The following is a 24,020-nucleotide window of genomic DNA, read 5'->3' as shown; positions in this document are numbered from 1 at the left end:
ATCACTTTCCTGGAATTTGGATGTAGTCCTTTAATTCCTCATGAGTGACAGATTTGAGCCTTTACAATCAGCTTCATTTAAAGATCTAACTATGAAAACTTTGTTTCTAGTTAGTCTAGCCACTGCTAAAAGGGTGAGTGAAGTCCACGCTTTAAGCAGGAACATTGGTTTCCAAGATGGAAAAGCCTTTTGCTCCTTGCAATTGGGGTTTTTAGCCAAGAATGAAAATCTTTCCCGGCCATGGCCCAAATCCTTTGAGATTCTTAACCTTTATGATGTGGTGGGAGACGAGTTGGAGAGGGTGCTTTGCCCTGTAAGAGCATTACAACTCTATTTGGACAGAACTAAGAGTTTGAGAGGCGACTCAGATGCTTTGTGGTGTGCAGTTTGAAAACCCTCACTGCCCATGTCCAAAAATTCCTTATCTTTTTTCATTAGGCTCTTAATTAGAGAAGCTCACGCCCAGTGCGATGAGACAGATCAGAGGCTTCTCAAAGTGAAGACACATGAAGTCAGAGCGGTATCGACTTCATTGGCTTTTAAACAGAACCGTTCTCTGCAAAGTTTGATGGATACGACCTTTTGGAGGAGTAAGTCAGTATTCGCATCTCATTATTTAAAACATGTTCAGACTCTCTATGAGGACTGTTATACATTGGGTCCATTCGTATAAGCGAATGCGGTAGTAGGTGATTGATATACCACTATGTTCCCGTTTCCTAATACCCTTTTCTTTCTTTTGGGACTTGGTTTTTTAGTTTTGGTTGTATGTGGAGATTGGTCGTCAGTCTTCCGCAATCTATGGTTTGGTTAAGTGGTGAATTTGTTCCTAGAGTGCGCCCGGAACAAGGGTATTAGTTGAGGTCCTGTCATGTTATAGGTTATTGCACGGTTTGACAGCTCCTAGAGATCATCAGCCCCTGGGTGGACCGCTGGATCTCCTAAGGATAGCAGACAAAATGAGGCAGAGTATCATTGCTGTCAGCATCCTTATCAGGTGAGAACCTCTAAAGTTGTTTATGTAACTCTTAAGTGAATTTCCAATTATGCAGCTGTCTCTGACCCGCCACCAATGGGTGTCAATCCGCCATTATATAACCAGCGGGTAAGTTTTATACTGTATATAAAAATGATATTTTCATAATAAAATAAATTTTTGAATATACTTACCTGCTGGTTATGTAAGTTAAAAACCCACCCTCCTCCCCTCTAGAGACCATGGGCCATGGAGAATCTGAATAGGTTGGGTATAGTTCTACCTGTTGTACCGCAAGGGCACTAGTGTACACCTGGCATATCTGTGATAGACTGCGAGAGTTTGAATTTGCTGCCGGCGTCAAGAGACTTTAGCCATTATATAACCAGTGGGTAAGTATATTAAAAAATTTATTTTATTATGAAAATATAATTTTCGGAACTTTTGTGTCGGGTTGGCCGCAGCCCTGCAGGTTTTCACCAGTGTCCCTTGTGGACCGCAGCAGCACCTAGTTGGTAACCAGGCATCCCTGGAGAATTTGGTGCTTCAGGGCAGGATCAAGCTCCAGCCAGTCCAATGGGACATCCATAGCAAGTCGATGGAGAAGGGCCTCAGCAGGAGGGGCCGGGTGTTAGGCATGGAATGGTCCCTACACCCAGCATGGCAAGTCAACTGATATCCATGTGGGATTTCCCTTCCCTGCACTTTATCGTAATGAGGCTCAATGTGAAGTTCCCATTATTCTGTTTGCTGGTGTCAAAACGGACAGCTGTCGTGGAGGACTATTTCCAGGATCTGTGGGATGGTCTGGATGCGTACACCTTCGTTCTCTTCGGTCAGCTGTGATAAATCCTGAACAGACTCTGGGAAGCAAAGGGGACAAGTCTCACGTAGCTCCATTGTGGCCAGACCAGGAATAATTCCTGGACTTATAGGAGTTGAGGTACAAGAACCATGGCCCCTCCTGTTAAGGGAAGATCTCTTGAGGCAGCCCTACTGCAGAAGGTTCCACGTCAGACTGCAAAAACTTTTCCTTCATGGGAAAAGGTTATCCAGAATTCTCTTAGTTGGGAAGGCCTCTTAGGGATGGTGCTAGTAGATGACTTCCTACTGTACCTTAAAATCTCAAGATAGATAAAGGCCCCTCAATCCTGGTGGTCGAAGGGTACTGAGCGGCACTGGGCCGGTGTTCTCGCTGAGGGGATTGAACCTGGTGGCCTCGAAGTAGATGGCTAGGCTCCTGAAGAGCTCCGAGATGTCGTGTCCCCCGAGGCCCTACGGGCTCCAGAGGGGGATTTAGCCAAGGTCTTTGGCTTCCTGAAGGCACCCCCCTTTTGAGCCCCTCAGGGACATACTGGATAATTCCTATGTTGAAGACAGTCTTTCTCCTAGCCTTAGTCTCATCCAAAGGGCTATCATCATCATCATCATCATTATTATTTATGATTATTTATTTATTATAAGCCAAGCTACAACCCTAGTCGGAAAAGCAAGATGCTATAAGCCCAAGGGCTCCAACAGGGAAAAATAGCCCAGTGAGGAAAGGAAAAAGGAAATAGATAAGCTACAAGGGAAGTAATAAATAATCAATAAAATATTTCAAGAACAGTAATATTAAATTAGATCTTTTATGTATAAACTATAAAAACTTCAAAACAAACAAGAGAAAGAGAAATAAGATACAACAGCGTGCTCAAGTGTACCGTCAAGCAAGAGAACTCTAATCCATGACAGTGGAAGGCCATGGTACAGAGGCTATGGCACTACCTCAGACTAGAGGACAATGGTTTGATTTTGTGGTGTCGTCCTCCTAGTAGAGCTGCTTACTATAGCTAAAGAGTCTCTTCTACCCTTACCAAGAGGAAAGTAGTCAACAATGACATTGCAATAGTTAACAAAAGTCATTATCAAAATATTGCTTTATTACTAGATAAAATAGATAAATACTGTACTGCATAAACAGCTAATATGTCATTGCGTTGTCTGCTAATAGCCCACTAGTTGGCATGTTTGTTTGTAGAAGGGGGTTGGCGAGTCATCAGCTGATTACCAAAACAAACTAAAAATTGCTATTGTAGTTCATTAAACTAAGTGTAATGTAAATAAATTCATTTAATAAATAAATTCATTTATTGTAAATGAATGATAATTGTAGGTTTATATTTTAATGTCTGGTGAGTGTGAGTACTTTTATGTCATTAGTTAGGTGTTTGAGAATTGTCAAACTCCTCTATACAACTTTTTATGTGTTAAGGCGCAGGGTGATTTTTGGGGTATTTGTCAGGGGAAAAAAGTGCCCTGACACGGGAAATACGGTAATTTGTATTTTTCTTAGCTTTACTTACGGCAAAGTTCCTTCTAGTTATGTCCCTTCCAGCCATCCCCGCAGGGTTCCATAGGTCGGTGTTGAGAGTTTGTCAAAGGGAACTGTAATGAGGATTTCTAGCTTAGTATGACCTGACCTGGGGCATGATGGGAGCTGCCAGATGTGTGATACTAAAGGAAGTTTGGTGAGGCATATCTTATTTTTCTGGTCGTGACTGGAAAGATATCCAGATCTCCTATGAAGGAAGTTTGTCCTAAGTATAGCTTAGAAAAATACAAATAAATTAAAATCGCATTTTCTGTGACATAAGTGTTATGCATCACAGGACTCTCATCCCTCTCTTCTGCCCCCTGCACCCAGCGATCTCTACCTTGACTCCAGTCCATTTCGGCCAAGGAACTAGCCTGTCAGTACATTACATTCACGGCTTTGGAGGCCTGTAGAATGGAACCCGCAACCTCCTTGTTGAGCCACGGGTCAGGTATCGTAGCATACTTGGCCTCAAACTCAGACCTCTCTGATGCAAAGAAGAGAAGTCAGTTCACAGACCTCCCTCTGTCTGGGGCAAAAGGTATAGAATTTTTGATACACCAAGCAGATAACCAGTGGGCCAACTGGATTTTAAAGAAGTGAGACATGGTTGCCCCTAGGTTTATGAGGCAAATAGATCAGAGGGAGATGATGAACCTTAGGAATTCCTCGTTTATGGGTCCTTCTCTGTGTTTTTCTAGAACGGAGAACTGACGGCGGATAAATGGAGAAAATCCAATCGAGATTTGCTTCTTCATCAGGCAACGTCTTTTAGGAGCCCTCACTCTTCCAATTCGTATAACCATACTAGGCCATCTTTTCTGTCTATGCAAACTTCCAGATTGGCCGTTAGACTATAGACGAGTGGAAATAACTCCAGAACCACACCATGGGAGTCTTAAAAGTCCTCTGAATCTGGTAAGCCATTTTTTACAACAAAAGGCTCAGAACTAGAATTTGAGGGAAAAGTAAACAATGGCCAGCAATTTCCCCAGTCAACCCCCTTCTGTGGGGGTATGCCTGATAGAGAAATGGAGGAGATGACAGTTCACGGGGCAGAGCAGCGGATGGGGAATATGCTTAGATTCAGATACCGACTCCTGTTCACCAACTCTCCTCCTCCCCTTATTCCAGCTCCGAGAATGTGATCTTACTATCGACCAGGAAAGGAGAAAACCCTTTTCCTTCAGTCTAAGGGCCAGACTAAGCTGCTAAAAGGCTTTCTAGAAGATGTATGAGATGATTCTCTGTGTTTCTTTAGTGATCTGTTTTGGTAAAAAAGACCCTGGCGGGTTGGAGATCAGCAATAGATCTCTCGACCCTGAATGAGTACAGCCATCGGACTCTATTTTGGATGGGAATGCCCAGCATAGTCAGACACATCCTAAGGAAGATTGACATTATTTTCCCTCGATCTCGGGGCCACACATTTTCAGATCCCTGTAAAATGATCTTCAAGAAAGTATCTAATCTTTGTTCAAAGAGCAGTTTTGCAATTCAAATTGCTTTGCTTTGGTTGTCCACACTCCCTTAGGTATTCACTCATGTGTTCACCTTGGTGTCAGTATGGGCCCATGCCACTTGTCTGATTCAGTACTTAGACTGACTAATATTGGTAGACTCAGAGTCCGAACTTTGTCATCATCGAGAAAGGCTCTCGTGTTTTTGCTGTTTGGGGATCGTTGCAAATTGTGAGAAGTCCAGGCTTTCACTCGAGCATAGGATGACATACCTGGATATGAACATAGGCACAGCAGTGGGGAGAGTTTTACCATCCCAAGACTGGGTAACCGGATTCCAGAAAGTGGCTCATCCATTTCTTTATCAAGTACAGTTACCAGTACAAAAACTGGCTACAGCTATTAGGCCTCCTGACTTCTCTTGGGACTTGTTCCTCATGGTCGCCTTTTCCTTCAATCATACATTGGTGTCCAAAAAAAGAGAGGTTGCAGACTACAAATTCCCCTCCAGACCCAGATCCAATCAAGCAAGATACCAGATTCGATCTACTTTGATGGCTAGATGCGGTGATTGTGTTTCAGTGGTCTCCCGTAGAGTGCTCCCCTCCAGATCTCCTCCTTTTTACATACAATAGCCTATTTGTCAAAAAGAGGGTGGGGGCCCATCTGGGGGGTCATCTGTCATCAGGACAGTTGATATGCTGTAGTTGAAGAAAGCATATCTAGTGTTTCAACACTTCCTTCCATTGCTAATCGGCCACTCGGTTGATCTGATGAACGACAATGCAACTGTAGTGCCATGTGTCAACAAAGAAGGCAGCACACCTCTACCTGTTAGCTGTACATTACTGTATTGGTACATGACTGGGCAGTCTGCAACACTGTAATCCTTGCAGCCAATTTTATTCCCGGCAAAAGGAATGTCACAGCGGATAAGTTGAGTCGTCAGGGTCAATAATTAGATCAGAACGGTCTTTACATCTTCAAGCAGTAACAAGGCTCATGACTTTATGGGGTTCCCCGACAATTATTATCATTATTATTATTATTACAAGCTAAGCTATAACCCTAGTTGGAAAAGCAAGATGCTATAAGCCCAAGGGCTCCAACAGGCAAAAATAGCCTAGTAAGGAAAGGAAACAAGGAAATAAAATATATAAAAGACGTAATAAACACTAAAAATGAAATAGACATGTTCGCCACAAGTCTCAACAAGAAACTATCAGTTTATTACTCCCCAGTGCCAGACTCAGCAGCATTGCTTGAGGACGCTTACCAGCACCCGTGTTGGCCTCGACGTCTAATACAGTACTTTTTTGTCTTTTTGCCTTCTTCTAAGGGTAATAAACAGTGTGTTATCATCCCAGGATTGAAAATTGACTAGTAGTTCCAAAATGGCACTAAGCATAATGCATTCTCCCTAAAAGTTCTAGGTGAAGGTCAAATTGGCTTTTCAGTGGGCAGGCAGGGAATTAGGGCTTCCCCAGCTACCCTCTGGTAACTACCAACACCTCGTTATAAATTTTAACAACCGAGTTTCCAGCTACGTTGAAATCATAAGTTCATAATGTTAGGAAAAAATACAAATTACTTTTTTGAATTTATAATATTGGTGAGAAGTTATAGTATTTGGCGTGCTTAACTTTTTGGTGAATTAGCTATTTTATATTCCTATTAATGTAATTATATTTCAAAATTAGGGATATGTATTTATAGATGATATAAAATTAATTTCAAAGTCTATCAGAATACACTTTATTTGAAATATTTTGATTTTGCTTTTCAGTGGGTCTTGATGCTGCTGGTAAAACAACCATATTGTACAAGTTGAAGTTGGGAGAAATTGTAACTACTATTCCTACTATTGGTGAGCTAATTTTTTTTCTGTAATTTTGACAAGATTGAAAAGAAATTTAACCTGTCACCAAAAAAAAAAAAAAAAAACCGACACAAAGTGTCATTGTTTATATGATTCAAATGAAGGAAACTGGTTTCTCATTCCATTGAAGTTTTTAAGTATAAAAGATTGGAATTCAATTTAATGAATAACAGAAACCAACTGATTTGTACAGCATTGTAGTGTTTGTTATAATTTGTAATTTACTTGAGACAACCTTTTCAAAGAGAAATCCATGCTTCAGGTTTTAACGTGGAAACTGTGGAATACAAAAACATCAGCTTTACTGTGTGGGATGTTGGGGGTCAAGATAAAATCCGTCCTTTGTGGAGACATTACTTCCAAAATACTCAGGGGCTAATCTTTGTTGTGGACAGTAATGACAAAGAGAGAATAACAGAAGCTTCAGAGGAATTGTCTAAAATGGTCAGTGGTTTTGAAATTAAGTGTTAGTATGTTGATATAAGTATTTAATTTATTGTTTATTTCAGAGGTTAGAAATTTGTTCCCATACTAACAAACCGGTAGTTATTTGTGGATTATCTTTCAGCGTAGCTGGAAGGTGGCTATTAGACTTTATTTGCGAGGTGGCAACCCTGCCTAACCGCCTGAGCGAGTAGGCTGGTGGTGTCCAGGGGGTACCCAGCCTCCTCTAAATACACACTCGCAGCAGTGAGAGACTTCTCTTTTTCTTTTGGCTTGGTAGAGATCGGACGTGTCGTCTTTCTCCCTGACTGTCATTGGACTTTTGATTTCGCTTTCTCTTTTTCAGGTGTGTGTGTTCTCTCGATGATCGCCTTCATACGAGCGTGTCCAGGGTGCAAGGGGGCTGCATGCAGCTCTTTCATGTCTTTGTTGGAGACTGACCCGCACTCTTTGTGTCCTACTTACAGAGGGCATGGCTGCAAGCAGGGCTTGCCCTGTGCAGAGTGTAGGGAGTGGCCTGCCTCCCAATGGGAGAAATTTGGGAGGTGCGGAGAGAAGGTGAAGCGCGATCTTTTTCCCTCGGGTTAGGAAAGCGTGTTCTTCACGTACCCCAAGATTTCTTTCTAAAGCTCCTTCTCGCTCGCGCTCTTCCAAGGAACGATCTAGTAGGAGCGCAGACCAACTAACTCCTTATCAACCCTGGGGTACTGGGGTGTTGTTGCTTCCTGTAGAGAGGAGAAACTTCTCCCCCAGCTGCTGGCGAGCCATTCTCCCTTTCAGATTTGCTGCAGGTGTGGTCGTCCTTAGGAATTTCGTGACCCCCTTCGAAAGAGTTGCTGTTGCGCCTTCTTCAGCGTGGTGCAAGGGAGGACCCTTCTCTGGAGCCGTCGATATCTCACGCTCTAGAACTCTGCAAGGTCCTCCATCTTTGCCATCTCCAGGCCCTTCTAAGCATGGGCGAGGTGATCGCTCATGTTCTCCTCTCCAACGGCCCCCTGCTGACGACGAACCCTCTCTCCATCCAGGGACCTCGTTGTCCCCTAACCTTCAACCTTTTGTTTCTCCCTACAGGAACCCGCAGGTTGCAGGTGACAATCTATCGGGGTCCAGCGCTCCTACCACCAGCAGGGCTAAAGGACGAGCATCGCTATCGCTTCGCCCTTCTGGACAGGACACTTCCCCTGATCGCTGTTCACGACAATCTGAAGATCTAACGGATTGTGGGTCATCACGATCCGAGCGCTTTTCTTAAAAAAGGCGCTCACGCTCTAGAGCCTCGCGCCCACGAGGCCGCAGGTCTCAACGCTCTCCTAGAAAGCGCTCCTCTTATCAATGACGAATCTTGCGATCGCATTCTAAAAAATCACGAGTAAAGTCTAGCCCTAGGTCCAGACAACTCGCGTCCTAGATCAATGCAATTTAGATGAAGAGAAAGGCACTCGCAGGGATGACAATCCTGTTCACGAGGGCGGTGTTTACGCTCACGAGGGTACTTTTCACGAGAACAAACGTAAACGTTCACGTTCACGAGGTTGATGCTCACCTTCGCGAGATAGGCATTCGCGATGTTCACTCTGTTCTCGAATGAGAGCTAGACGCTCCTGTTCACGATCACGAATTGCTTGTTCGCGATCAAGGTCTAGACTTTACTTGTCTAGAAGTAGAGGTAGACACGCGCAGTCCATGAGCGCGTAGCCCCTCAACCACACCTTCTTCCAAACGACTTCGGACCGGACCTGATGATGAGAATGACCATTCCTCAAACAGGAATCCAGCGAAACATCCAGTGCCTGTCACAGCCTGGGGAATCTTAGCAAAGCGTTCGCCTACGTGGTGCTTGGAAACGTCTCTCACTGTGACACGTTGTAATGGTTTGCAGACTGTGGCCAGAGGTAGCACCCAAACTGCCTAGTGTCCGAATGCCGACCACAACCCAACGTTCACTACCCAAAAATTTATATAACGGTGGAATACCCAAAAATCTAGGTACCAGGTCAAGAGAACAGAGCTCTGGGCACCAAAAATTTAAGTAGTGGTTTGCGGACTGTGGCCAGAGGTAGCACCCGAACTGCCTAGTGTCTGAATACCGACCACACTCCAACGGTCACTACACAAAAAATGTACAACAGTGTATTACCCAAAAAATCTGGGTAAAAGACAAACAATTAAGGATGAACTGGGCACTGGGCACCACCCCTTGATTTTATACTGGGCAAGGGAACCCAACTAGAATCTCACTTCCTTCTTATCTTCCCTTACTTTGGGCTTGCTGAATAAACAGGTAGAATGACCACTGATTCATTTCTGGGAAATTAGCAGAATTTATATAAAGCTGTATATTCTTTAGGTAAGATGGTTTCAAGCTCAAGTAAAAATATCAGAACATTAGGTGAAAGGGAATATTATAATTTTTTTTAAATCTGACAACAGGATACAGTGTGGGAAAAAAATTATGATAAATAACTTATTAGAAAGATTTAAAAACTAAGAAAAAAACAGTGGCTGAGAAAGGGACACCATGGTGAAAGGAACTGGAATGAAATGCTGTCTTCATAAAAACAAGTAAAAAAATATTTATTTGTAAAGGAAAAAAACTGGTGGGATTACATTAACATTGTTTTGTCAAATTCCAGTACGTAATTAAAGGAAAAAAGTAGTACCCCTTTACACTCCAGCCTCACAGAAACAAGATAAACAAATTTTGAATAAGAAGAAAATATAAAAATGAAAATACTGTACTACAATAATTTTCCCTAAATCAATACTGTCCTTATTAATATCCAGTCTACCATTAGGCTGCAAAGTTACATATTCAGGTGAATCCTGCAGATTTATTCCTGACTATGACATGAACAAACTTGAAGCTTAAAGGACAACCCCGAAACACTGTGGTTCATAATCTGCATGAACAATCCACTGGGTTTAGGCATTGAGAACACACAAAGTTTGGCCATCACTGAAAAAACTATTCTATGCCACTTTCAGAAAACACTGACGTCAATTACAAGTTTGGGAAGTGACTCATGTAGCAGGGCAGAAATATTTACAATACAAGTCTTCACCAAGTTGACTAGCAACATAAACAGGTGCAGGATGATGCAGTACCCTTCCAATTATTTTTACTTGTGCCTCGACTTGACTCTAATTCTATTTGCCTCTCCAAATCCTACAGGGAGTAGGGCGTGCTGCAAAAAAAAATATCGTTAGACAATTGGTACGATAAAAAATATAACAGATAATATATACGTGATGAAAAAAATGAAAAATAAGTTGTATTTGTTCCTAACAATACCCTTAATTTTTCCACAACGTTCTCCAACTAGAGTAGTCCTCTGCCGACTTCGACGGACATAGGTGCTTCTTGGGGGCAGCAGGAAGGCGATAGACCTTCCTCATTCTATGTTGCTCCTGTTACGAGTACTTCTGCTCATGAATCGTGTCCATTGACGTGTGAAACTCACAATTTTGCATGTGAAACTCGCAATTTCACTAGCAAATCGGCGATTTCATCGAACAATTCACGAGCAAATCGGTGATTTCCACGAGCAATTCACAAGCAGATATGTTGGAACCATGTGCAAGTGCGGTACCAATACCTTCGCCTCGACCCTCGGCTTCTTACACGTCTAGCGGAAAACAGACGCCCTTTCCAGAGGATTTCAAGGAGCCTCCTAATATGTTCGCGAACTTACTTATTAGTCAAGACCTTCTGTCACGTCTGAAGGAACGTGTTCCTCCTCCTCAGAGGTCATCACCTCCGTCGACTGAAGTTCCTCCTAGAGTTCCACCCAAAGGACACACTATTAGGGAATTCCAGGATTTACCTAGAGGATCAGAGCTTCCTCCACGGGTGAATACTTTCATCTCCACCCTGCTGAAGTCTCTGAACGTGGCTCCTCCACCGTCACAACCTCCGACTGTTCCAGTCAAGGCAGCCCTAGGATCCCCTTGGAACCCTTGTCGTATTCGTCATTTGGGATTCAGGACCCTTGAAGGAAGCCAACGGCAGACAAAGTACGCAGATCACCTCCACCCTGATCGCGTGCTGAAGGTCCTAATTCATCTGACTCTTATGCTATATGGCCAACTTACCCTTTATGCCAGTGAAGGTAAAGGAGGTCATCATAAGAGACAGAAAAGGAGGATGAGAGGCGTAACACAACCTCACACTGACATCGTATGTTCTAGGACAAGTAGGGACATAGGCTCGCCCAGGGAGATCACGATCCATCCTTTCAACCCTCAAGACTTTCAAGGCTTCGTCAAGTGCCTCGAAAACCTCTCAGGTTCCCCCTCATAAGACTGCGGAGGATCTTCCTGTGCATAGGGAATTGAAGAACACTAAGACATAACCCGAGAAATCTGCGGCACGATAAGCTAAAATGGGTGAGGCACAGAGACGATCCCCTGTGCTGGGTCCTCCCAGCGATTCAGTTGACGACCCTGACCTATACCAGACTCTGGAGGTGGACGACCCCTTAGATTCTGAGGACGAGAATCTTCCAAAGGCGGCCAGTCTGAAGTATCACTCAGAGCAAGAGAGACGTGAGTTGGAGCATACCTTTTGGCAGGTCCTTGCCTGTATGAGGGCCATCAACAGGCTGTCTACTCCTGTTCCACCATCCAGGAAGGGAAGGATATGGTTCTTGACGAGATATTCGAGACCCAGAAGCCTTTAAGGTCCTGGCCTGGTCCAAGGGTTTGACTGCCGCCAAAAGGAAAGCTATCGGCCTGATAGCTGGAACTTCTAGTTTCTTGAGGGCAGGTTCCTCCGCTTGGTCCCTTCCTCTTCCTTTTGTTCTACAAAGGAAGTATTATGAGATCGAAGGAGAACCGCATTCCACCATGACCCTCTACCCTTCGGTAGAGTCCCTAACGAAGGGTGTCCCGACACAAACCCTCTCCTCCCTGAATGCCTCCCACTCGGCAGTTATGCTCCTGAACATAGAGAGAGGCGTGAAGTACGCCTTGCAGGCTGTTTTGTGGCATGATCTATGGCTAGGATCCTTAGTCTTCATGGTTTGCTCCCACGATCTTTCAAAGGAGTCGGCCAGACTATGGAGTCTTTCCTGTTGTCAGGTACTCAAGACTCTTGAGTTTTTATCGCACCACATTGTCAACCTGTGGGCGAACTCCATTCTCAAGAGAAGGGGTACTGTCATAGGTAAGTTCCACAAGCAGGTGGTGAAGGTGGAGATATCTCGGTTGGGGAATTCTACCCTTGAGGGTTCATCTCTATTCGTTCTGGAAGAGATAGAGAGGACTGCTGAGCGATGGAGGAAATCGTCGAACGATTCTCTCCTCCTTAGGGCCATGACATCGCGGCCCTATGGTAGATCTTCCCAGTCTTCCCATCCTCTTCCTCTTCTCACCCATCAACTTCTAGGTCCTCCGGGCCTTCTAAGGGCTCTAAGCAGCCCTTTCATCCAAAGGCCAGAAAAGGAAGTCCTTCAGAGGAAAGAAGGGAGGAAAGGGATTTGGCTGAGGTGGTCACTGCCAGTAGGAATGGCATTCCTCATCACCTGCTTCCTGTGGGATGATGCCTACAGCGCCGCTGGCAGAGGTGGCAGATCCCTGGACGGTTGAAGTGATGGCCCTAGGGTATCGCGTCCCGTTCATTCAATCTCTTCCTCTTGTTGACTTGGGATCCAGTACATCTAAGCATCTGCGAAGGGATCCGCAAAGTAGCTGGCCCTCAGGGGCAAAGTCCAGACAATGCTGCAGAAGGGCGCTTTCCAAGAGGTTGCGGATGGGTCCCCAGGCTTTTGGTGAAAAAGGCGACTGGAGGCTGGAGACCAGTCATCAATCTCTCCCCTCTGAATAAGTTCGTTCAACAGACGCAGTTCAGAATGGAGATGGCAGACACGGTCATGCAAGCGGTTTGTCCAAGGGACTTTATGTACATACTTCCAGATCCCAATCCATCCGTCTTCAAGGAAGTATCTAAGATTCATGCATGAGGAAAAGACATACCAGTTCAAGGTTCTATTCTTCGGTCTCGTGACGGCTCCAAGTATTCACCAGAGTGTTCGCCCTAGTGTCATCTTGGGCGCGCAGGAATGACATCCATCCTCTCAGATATCTAGACGACTGGTTGATCCCAGCAGACTTGGAGATGACCTTTCTGCATCACTGGGACATGCTTTTGACTTTTGTCTGGACCCAGGGGTTTCTGATAAATCATGAGAAGTCCTTCACAATGACTGGTATATCTCGATATGATCATAGACATCGTCCAAGAGAAAGTCTTCCCATCAGACGAAAGAGTACACAGACTGGAAGAAGTGGCTGTATTCTTCCTCAGGAAAGAAGTTCTTCCAGACTCTAGTTGGTTGAGTCTGTTAGGCCATCTGACCTCTCATCTGTCTTGTTCCAAACGACCACCTCAGGATAAGATCCCTGCAGTGGCAGCTAGAGTCCGTGAGGAACCAACACTCCAATCCACCGTACACTTAGAGTTCCTATAACTCAGGATCATGTGACGGATTTGAGTTGGTGGATAGTAGACAAAAACTTTGATGGGGCCAAAATCTTCTCGTTCCCCCTCCAGATTTGATGCTCTTCACAGATGCATCTAAAGGAGGAGGGGGAAGGGGGGGGGGGGGGGGCTCACCTGCTGCACCATACAATCTCCAGACTTTGGTCAGTCAGAAAGGTACCAGCGCATAAATCTTCTTGAGATGAGAGCAGCTTACCTAGCTCTTCATCAATTCCAACAGTTGCTGGCAGGTCACTCTGTGGTGTTTATGAGGGACACCACAATAGTAGCATACATGAACAAACAGGGCGGTACCTTTTTGCAGCCTCTATGCCATCTTGCAGTAAAGATCCTCAGATGGTCAGAAAAACATTCGGTGCCCCTATCAGCTCCCGGCATTCCAGGCAAGAAGAATGTGCTCGACGACAATATGAGCAAAGTGACTCTGATAGTAGGCTCCGAATGGTCTTTGAATTGTCAGATAGCCAACAAAGTCCTGATTTTGTGGGGTTCCCTGACTGTAGACCTGTTTGCAATATCTCTGAACAGCAAGTTTCCTCTGTAATGTTCTCCAGTCCCAAACTCTCAGGCTCTATGGCCAGATGCATTCCAACAAAGGTGAGACAAGATCGACGTGTACGCCTTTCCCTCGTTTTGTCTGATGAGAAGACTGCTCAACAAAACCAGAGCGTCCAAAGAGGTAATGATGACCCTTGTAGCTCCACTTTGGCATCATACAGTGTGGTTTCTGGACCTCCTGCAACTTCTAGTAGATCTACAGAGAGAACTCCCTCCACTACCAGATCTACTCAAACAACCACACACGAACATCTTCCACAAGACCGTGCAGTCGCTTTAACTTCACGCTTGGAGACTATCCAGCATCTCCTCTCCCAGAAGGACTTTTCATGACAAGTTGTGGAGTGAATGTCCGGATACCTGTGTAGGTCCTCAGCCTTGGTCTACCAGGTAAAATGGAGAGTATTCTGTGGTTGGTGTCATGGAAGAAATATCTCTCCACTCGATGCCACTACAGTATTCCAGTAGTAGCAGAGCTCCTTGTATATCTTCGGAAGGAAAAGCTCCTTTCTGTCTCAGCGGTGAATGGCTATCGCTCAGCCTTAAGCGTAGCCTTAAAGCTGAGAGGAGTTGATATTTCCTCTTCGTTGGAGCTTTCTTTACTCATGGAGTTTTGAGATCACTTACCCTCAGGCATAGATAAGGCCTCCTCCTTGGAACATGGTTCACATCTAGAGATCCTTAAAAGGACCTCCCTACGAACCATTATGCCATGCAACTGACCAAAATCTCACTTTGGAGACGGCGTTCCTGCTCGCTTTAGCCTCGGTAAAGAGAGTCGGTGATCTTCATGGCCACTGTATGACATTGCCCATTCAAGGGGATTGGGGGAAGTAACACTCTGCTTCGTCCCTGAGTTTATTGCTAAGAATCAAAATCCGGGGTTGCTGGACTATAGATTCAGGCCCTTTCAGATTGTGACTCTTCCTTTTGTAACCAATGACCCAGATCAGTTGTTACTATGCCCAGTGAGGAGTTTGAGATACCATCTTAAACGCACTGTACGAACACGGCCCAGACTAAAAACACGGTTTCCTCCTGGATTTGCCAAGTAATTGAAAGAGCCTTGACTCCCGATCTTCCTCTGGCTTATCGACCTAGAGCCAATGATGTTGGGAATCAGCACTTCCCTGGCATTCAAACACAACTTCTCCGTGTTGCAAGTTCTTCAAGCGGCGTGTGGAAGACCACCTTCACAGCCCATTATCTAAAAGACCTGACCCACAGAAGACTTGATACATTCACTATCGGTCCTGTGGTGGCTGCTCAACAAGTGGTTTAAGATACCTCAGGCTCCTTGATGGACAAGTAGCAGTTGGTTGAGGTCATTGGTTACCTGGTTAAGACTGGGATGAATGAGAAGAATGTCTGGCTTTCCTTTCTTCAACTTCCGCTCCCTTGGAGTACAACACCATGGATCCCTCTGCAATCTGGCTTCAACCTCTGCAGGTAATTTTCACTTCCCTTGTGTAGCCTAGTATAAGTTACGAAACGGATTTGGGTGAGATAGCCATGTCGTCCTGATGGAAGGTTCCTAATGGTAGCTTCCTAAGGGATATATGTACTACCGTGATATTCCCAGAGAATTTACCTTTAGGTCTCCAGAATTCTAACTTCGTGGTGCGAATATCCTTAAAATTTCTCAAGGATATCGCATAATATTAAGGGACGTATTCACGCCACATGGCAATCTTCACCCCGAATAGTTTTTACTCTTCGAGGGGGAAAGTGGCAAAAATAGAAGGGGAGCCGTATCAAGGTTACCCTACCTCCCATACTACTATTGAGTATCAATATGGCACCATATCCAAGATGGCCGACATTCCGTGTAGCGTTGAGCATGGTGCTACAGATACAGTATTTCAGGAGGGATTCTGCGAAGACCTTTTCTATAGAAAAGGAGGGCGGGTCCATCAGGACGACATGGCTATCTCACCCAAAAATAGATTTTTCGCTTCGCTCAAAATCCGTTTTTTGGGCTTGGCCATGTCGTCCTGATGGAAGCATACCAGAGAATTAATGTATCTGGATTTTCATCAGTGCCTTAACCTTGGGACAATTTTTCTATGGTCATCTGGACCATTTGAGACAAATGACGTTACCGTTATCCGTCATTATCACTAATCATAAAAAATGTCAGTGCTTCCTGCCCCCAATAGGGAAGAGTCATACTAGACGGTAGAAAAAGGGCCTCAAGGTTAGCATATATTGTATGAACAAACATGAGTATTCACTGAGTATACAAACGGTCTCACGGTTTGTTTATATTGTCGGAACAGTATCAGTGTCCATCATATCTATTGTTTGTAAGCATACAATGATATGAGGTTTACTTACATGAGTAAGTCAAAGAACTCTGGTATATTAAATATGCAAATTGCCGGGCGAATTAGGACGCAATTACATTCTAATAGCCATTTATTTCTAATAAATGACCAATTTAAAATGAGTGAAACGAATGTAACATAATAAAGGAATTATACATGCAACATTTACAGAAATTAATTTTCCTTTTTGAAAGGGGGAAAAAAAAATTGAGTGCCACTTTAAGACTGAAAATTTTTTATAAATTTTTCCTTTATAATTTCTGTAAATGTTGCATCCTATCAACACTGTGTACTATGTACACACGGCACAAGTGTTTATCTGTATAATTCTACACCTGAGATTTTGAACAGAATTAGTGTCACCACGGTAACATTCATTTAGGGGGTATCACACTAACAGTGTTGACACCCCCTCTCCCTAATTGATAGTCCCAATCAATTAACTTGTTCATCGCAGTAATCAGACGGCAGGTTCTAATACAATACCTGCCGTCACCACATAATGCTTCAGTTCATGGACCTCCTCAGCATGGTGTTTATGGAACACTGGATGATCCCCATCCAGTATACGAGCGAGGACGTTGAAGGTCCCAATCAATTAACTGTTTATTGCAGTAATTAGGAGGCAGGTTTTAATACACTACCTGCCGCCACCACGTAGTGCTTTAGTTCATGGATCTGCTTAGCATGGTGTTTGTAAAACACTCTGGATGATTTCCATCCAGTATATGAACGAAGACACTCAAAGTCCATATACTGAAAGAAGTTCAGTGATGAAGCAATTTTCCTCGGATCATGACCTGCGGGAGCACTGTCAGGATCTGCTCTGCGAATAAAGTAGGTGAGCTTCGCCCTCAGTTGTTTTAGGGTTAAGTTTGATCCAGAGGTTTCTCCTTTAAAGAGCTGTCCTCCCTTGAAGTCTGAAGTCCTAGGGAGATATACCTTTAGACACTCTACAGGACATAGAGAGACATCTTCCTTCAGAGGGCAGATTCCCCAAGGACCCCACCTTTTTGTGGGTAGCTCATTCTTAGCAAGAAAGGATGGATCAGGAGAGAGATTCAGTTCTCCCTTTTCTGTGAACTGAATGTGGCCCTCATTTCTAGATAGGGCTACTATTTCACTAACTCTAGCCCCAGAGGCTATAGCGAACAGGAAAATAACCTTGTGGGTTAGATCCTTAAGGGAACAATCTTCATTGTTCACAGATGAGGCATAATGAATGACCTTGTCTAAAGACCATGAAATGGGCTTTGGAGGTGCTGCGGGCCTAAGCCTTGCGCATGCCTTCGGAATCTTATTAAAGACTTCGTTCGCTAGATCTACTTGGAAGGCATATAGAAGAGGTCTAGTCAAAGCTGACTTACACATAGTTATCGTGTTGGCGGCCAGACCTTGATTATGAAGGTGGACAAAGAAGGACAGACAGAAGTTTGTTGAAATTTCTTTCGGTCCTTTCGCTTTTACAAAAGCAACCCACTTCTTCCTAGATGACTCATATTGTCTTTTAGATGACTTAGATTTGTATTCTTCTAGGAATCCTATATCATCTTCTGAGATCCCAAATCTTTTCCTAACCGCTAGGGCAAGAAATTCATGGAATGAAGGGTTTCGGCTCTGTGATAAATCAAAGGCAATTAACTTCTGAGCCCTCTAAAATAGTACTTGGCTCAGTACCAGGGCCAGCCTCAGTCTCAGTTCCTTCGCTAGAGGGAACCAGTTGCTCCCGGGCTACATGGGAGCCACCAGAGCTACTCCTCCCTGGAAGGACCTTAGCATATTGAGGACCTTCGGCAGGCAATTGGATGGGATGAACAAGAATTCCCGAGTCCATCCCTTCCATACTAAATACCTGATGTCTGTTATCTCCTCTAGAGGATTCTCGTATGGGGCTACATATCGAGGTAGTTTCTTGATGATGCTCGTCATGAAGAGGTCGATCTGCATTTTAGGGACTTGTTCCCATCTGGGAGAGAATAGGTCTGCGTCTGTGGACCATTCTAACTCTGCTGGCCTGAGCCCAAGTAGATCATCCGCTGTCACCTTGCAGATCAAATGAACATGAACTGCTGATAGGTGCCATCCTTTTAGGCAAGGGATGGCTAACATCACCTAAACTATATGAGACGCCCTCTACCCTTGTCTGTTCCGACGTCTCAGTAGCACTTCGATGTCTCAGATCAGCCTGAGGAGGTCTGATCTGCGTGGAGAAAGTTTCATCAACCACGGCAGGACTAACATGGTCTTGGACAGAACTAACCGAGTTCCTTGAATTTTTCTCTGATGGGAGTGGACACCCCCTTCTTCCAACTAGACATCCAAGCAGATGATCTTCAACAGTTGAGGTAGTTGCAAGGGCACGATCTTCAATAGGCTTTTGGCCTTTGATCGACGTTAGGGAAGCGATTAAGGGAAGACCGATATCGGTCCTTTTAGATCTCTTCGAGCGTTTGATGCGTATCTTCTCTGGACTCTTAACGCATCTTTCAGCTGTGCTCTTAACACTGGGCCTGTCATTATTGCTAACTGGAAAAAGTTCAGAACTCTTCCTTGTTAGCGTCTTGGAATCCTGCCCGATTACCATAGTCTCTTGACCGACCCTATGATCTCCTTTCACATCCCTAAGGGAAAGGAGAACCGGAGTGACCTCGGGTTTCGATGGTTTTTTTAACCATTGAAGCCTTTGGGCTGGAGAGAATCGAGACTTTTTGGCACTGATTTTGCATCCCTGATGTTCCCGGAACCGGATTACTTCCTTGGATACTCATAGACCAGTCACTTCGGGTGCTGCCCAGACCAGCCTTTCGTCCAGGTACTTTGTTACCTGAACCACTGCTAGGCTTGGTTTTTGCGTGACTGTGTCCGCCAATTCCGTGAAGATACTTAGGACTATGTTTAGTCTGACAAGTATCTGTCCTGAGACATACGTTATCCTCTGTAACTTGAATCCTAGGTAGGAGGAGAGGGGGCGACTGACTGGAAGCTGCCAATAGGCAACTTTCAGGTCTAACAAGATTGTGAACACCCTTTTTTTTAAATGGGGTCCCTATTTTCAGAAAGATTAACATTCTGCACTTGCTGTTTTGTTTGAACTTGTTGAGTGGCAACAAGTCCAGAATGACTCAGAGTTTTCTTGAGTCCTTCTTGTGAACACCAAACAGCCTTCCCTGGAACTCGATGGACTATGCTTTCCTTATTACCTGTGCGCCTTATAGCTCTAAGGTATACTCTTCCCAGACGAGGTTGGGGTGTAGGAAGAGTTGAGGAAATTTTGGTAGAGGCATGAGTATTTTCCATCTTAGTCACATCTTGATTAGGCCTTGGACCCAAGGATTGAAGGTCCCACGATCCTGAAGGAGCCTCCATCCTACCAGAAGCATCTCTTTGCATCGATTGATCAGAAGGTTTACATCTTCGACCGCTTGCCTGTGGCACCGCGGTCCTCGAAACTGAATGGATGTTGTTGAACAGCCAGAGGAAAATCTCTAGATTTTTCTGTCCTTCTTCCTCTTAGGTTGGGGACCCACATCCGTGGAAGACTTTCTCTTTGAGGAGATGCCCCACTTCTGGAGAAGTTCCATATTCCCCGTTTTGGCATTCTTAATGACCTCTCTGACTACCTCGTTTGGAAAGGTCTCTACCCCAGATGTTGGAAGATACCTTGGTTTCATGTTTCGCTGTTGCAGCCGCAAACACAAACTCCCTACAGGCTCTCCTAGCCTTCATAAAAGCATAAAGGTCTTTTACATTTTGGCCAAGACCGTTAGCATGTCTGTGGTATCTTGGTGGGCTGAACACAATTCCATGCAATTCCCCCCCAGATGCTGAAGCCTTGACGAGGATGGGGGGCTTAGGGATTAGCAGCTGGGCTCTAATGAACAGTGGGAACTATTTCCCATTGGACCTCGGTGCCCAGCTGTCGATTCAACTAAATCAGTCAGCACTTTCTCTTTTACTTTTGATTATTTCTTTTTTCCTCCCATCTCTTCCTTTTGGGCTCGATATTGTTGACGACTTTGGCATGTTCGATTTTACTTTGGATGCCGCTTTGTATTTGGCAGAGTGTGGGATGGAGTGCATTCCATCTCAACCTGTGCCAATTTAGACGCCATCACCCTCTGGCAGACCCCATTGGGTGCAGACCAAGTCTGTTAAGAGTTGGGCTCCAGTGATCCGGTCTTAAGTCACCCATATTTGCGGGTAATGGTTGACGCCAGGCATTGGAGTCGACGGTGGGAGGGGCTAACTACCCCCACTGACCAGTGTACGCCCACCTTAAGAGAGGCAGCCCCTCTCTAATAGAGGACTGGTCCCCGCTGAAGCCTCTTCTCGTGTTGGGCCACATGGGATAGGAGGACTGACATCCTCCGATAAGAGGTGGATAACCCGGCTTGCTTTTTCAAAAAAACCCAACACCTCTGTTGACGACCTGGAAAATACAAACATGGACCTCGGCACAGACAGCTCCAACTCGGGTTCTAACATTGTAACGTTAGAACCTTATTCACGTCATGTGAATAATAAAATGCTAGAGAAGAAGAGAGAGAGAGTGAAAAATTATGACAGTACAGAAAGATATAGAAAAGTAGAAGTATTACCTGGTCACTATGAAGTAGTGAATTATGAAAAAATTTTTATCTTGGAATTTGAAAACGGAAGAAATGAGCGTATAAATGTTTTTAAAGCTAATAGAGAAATAGTTACCTTATGTGGAGGGCAGCCAAAAATTTTACCCCAGGGAAATGGAAGTCTCTTGATAGAGACACTCTCCCCATTACAAGGTGAAAGGTTAAAAACACTTACAACATTGAATGGTCATAGCGTAAAATGCGTTTCACACCCTACTTTCAACCAGAGTAGAGGTGTGATATATGCTCCAGAATTGTTGGATATAGAGGAGAAAGAAATAGAGGATGAACTGAGAAGTCAAGGAGTAGTTAAAGTAGTCAGAATGAGAAAGAGAGTTGGAGAACAACGTATCCCTCTTGCTACTCTGATTATAACATTTGATCAATGCCGATTACCAAATGTTATAAAAGCTGGATGGCTATCTTTGAAGGTAAAACCATATATCCCGTCACCATTGCGATGTTATCATTGCCAAATGTATGGCCATTTAAGCCAGAAATGTAAAGAAAAACTAAACAATAAGCCAGCTGTTTGTGCCAACTGTGGAAAAAGTAGTCATGGAGTATGCATAGAAAACCCTAATTGCATACATTGTGGGGAAGCACACCCAGCTACATCTAAAAGCTGTGTAAAGTTTATTTTTGAAAAAGAAATCCAGGCCATTAGGACCATGGAAAGGGTTACTTTTAAAGAGGCTCGTAAAAGAGCTCTTGAAAAGCAAATAAGACCAGGGGAACCTTTTTCAATGGTTCTGAAGAAAAACTTGTCAAACCACACAGACGAAAATTATATCTCTACTTCTAAGATAAAGAAACAAATGAAAGTAGTTAAAGAGGTTGAAAGTCCCATCGAAAATCTATATCCAGAAATTGTGGAAAAATCAAAACGGACACTTAAAGATCTGAAAATTATTCAAAAGCCAACTACTCCGATTTTAAACAATAGTACAAACCTCTCACAGGCCGTTTCCTTGCCTGATCTGATGGAGGTTGCACTCGAAACCAATTTACCTGGTGAACCCGTAGTGGGGAAGTCGCAAAAACCTGACAGATCACAACCTTTTAATCGAAAAAGAGAGAGACCTCCCTCCCTCTCTCCTCCTACCATAAGAAACATTAAAGTCACGACTTCCAATAAATATGATATCTTGTCTGCTGATGTTTCTGAACAACTAGAAGGTAAATTGAACCAATCAGAAATTCAAGTTGAGGTCCACCATCCTCCTCAACAATTAGATCAAAAGGACACAAAGAAAAAGAGAAACACAAAACCCACTATATCAAGATCCTCTCTAGAGTTACCTCCGGGAAACATTGTTAGATCAAATATTGCCAATGGGAAGACTTCATCTAAGGTGTCTTCCAAAAAATAAAACATAGTTGTTCCGTAACCGAAATACAAACCACGCTATTTACAAAGGGTTATTACTTTTAGCGTAGCTGAAATGGCGAGCCATTAGAATTTAACGAGGGTGTATTACCCCCGCGCTAGTTAGCGGGGGGTAGGGGAGTGGTAGCTAGCTACCCCTCCTCCCCCTCACACACAGGTGAATACTCACTTTCACTTTTGGCTCGGACTGTGACAGACGTCTCTGTCTTGGTCCTCGCTTGGCAGCCATTGTCTGTTTTGTCTTTACTTAATCGCTTACTTTTCTTTTACTCAATATATATGTAAACATGTTTTCATGTTTGTATATATATTTGAGTATAGAAATAAGTAAGTTTCCTTTTCAGATGTGTGTGTGTAGTGTACGATTTCTACGTGGAGGCCTCGGCAGTTAGGCCACCACGGCCTAATTTTATGGGTTGCGATCGAGTTTGACTTCGGTCTTTCTCTCTCTCTCTCTCTTGAGGTCGTTCACCCTTTTACTATGTTTTACTACGCCCTTGTAGCTTCCTTCCCGTGTGGGTGGGGTTGCTACGCCGTACATTTTGTCTCAATTAGTTTATGAATCTAATTGTAGTTGTTAATTTTTCAGCTTGTAGAACGATTCCTTTCGGGGTTTTCGTTTTTTTCTTTAGTGTTCATTCATTTTTAAATTACATAATTACATAGTTACATAATTATAATTGTTATAATTCTGTTTTGGTTACAGCTCTCCTTCCGCGAGTGTAAGTGGTTGTGAGGGCACGTGCCTGTTGTGTAATTCTTGTTCCTTTTCCTCGGGATTCCTCTTCGGAGCCTTCCCGGGGGAATGAATGTGTACTAATATTATTTGTTTTATTTTTTTACAGTTACCGATCTAGTTCGTTTCTGTAATATAGCAACGGTGTGAGCTGTCTGGTTGAGTCCTGGGGATTCGGCTGTTGCTGCCTCCCCCCTTGTATTGTCGTCAGGGGCGTGTCTCCTTCTACTGGTAGTACTCCCGTGTCGACGGACAGCTCTCCAGTTCATTTTAGAACAGTCAGGAGGCTTGCCTCCTTGGGCGGATAACTTTCCTTCCGAGGGAAGTTTTTTCCTGTCCAGGCTTGAGCTTTTCCTCTTTTGGGGGGTTCTTCTCTTGCCTTTTTTTCGTGCGACTATGCTCTTGGTGCTGAGCGGTCGCACCTGCAGTTTCGCTCAAGGGGCTGGGCAACTGCAGGAGCTCCTCTTCGGAGGATTGCCCCTTTTAGGTCACTGGCTGACCAGTCTCTTCCACGAAGTGTTTCTCTTTCGTTCGCGAGAGAGTACACTCATAGAGACTCCTCTTCGGAGGTTTCTTCTGTTGCTGTTGCTGTTGGCCTCCCTCGCCGTAAGGCCCTCCGTCCGCCTCGTCGTAAGGGCCTCTCATCTCCCTATAAGGGTGCTTGAGGCGCCTTTTTGAATCTCCGTTTGCAGCCTACAACTTCTTTTTCTCGATCTTCCGTCTTGGTGCAGATGGACAGCAGTCTAATCTCGTCTTCCGACGGGCAA

General features: G+C 44.3%; 1 protein-coding gene across 1 annotated transcript in view; it reads left to right on the top strand.

The window, feature by feature from the left end:
* Positions 1 to 24,020, top strand: part of Arf4 (ADP-ribosylation factor 2) — a 119,193-nt gene that overhangs the window by 34,631 nt on the left and 60,542 nt on the right. Inside the window, exons 2-3 of the mRNA XM_068383190.1 lie at positions 6,579 to 6,659; positions 6,934 to 7,115. Of these exons, the coding sequence (XP_068239291.1) occupies positions 6,579 to 6,659; positions 6,934 to 7,115 (263 nt within the window). The remainder of the gene's footprint in view (positions 1 to 6,578; positions 6,660 to 6,933; positions 7,116 to 24,020) is intronic.

Source organism: Palaemon carinicauda, chromosome 11, assembly GCF_036898095.1.
Source record: "Palaemon carinicauda isolate YSFRI2023 chromosome 11, ASM3689809v2, whole genome shotgun sequence".
NCBI classification, from domain to species: domain Eukaryota; kingdom Metazoa; phylum Arthropoda; class Malacostraca; order Decapoda; family Palaemonidae; genus Palaemon; species Palaemon carinicauda.
Note: the sequence above shows the minus strand (reverse complement) of the source record. Positions and strands in the feature narration are given on the sequence as shown.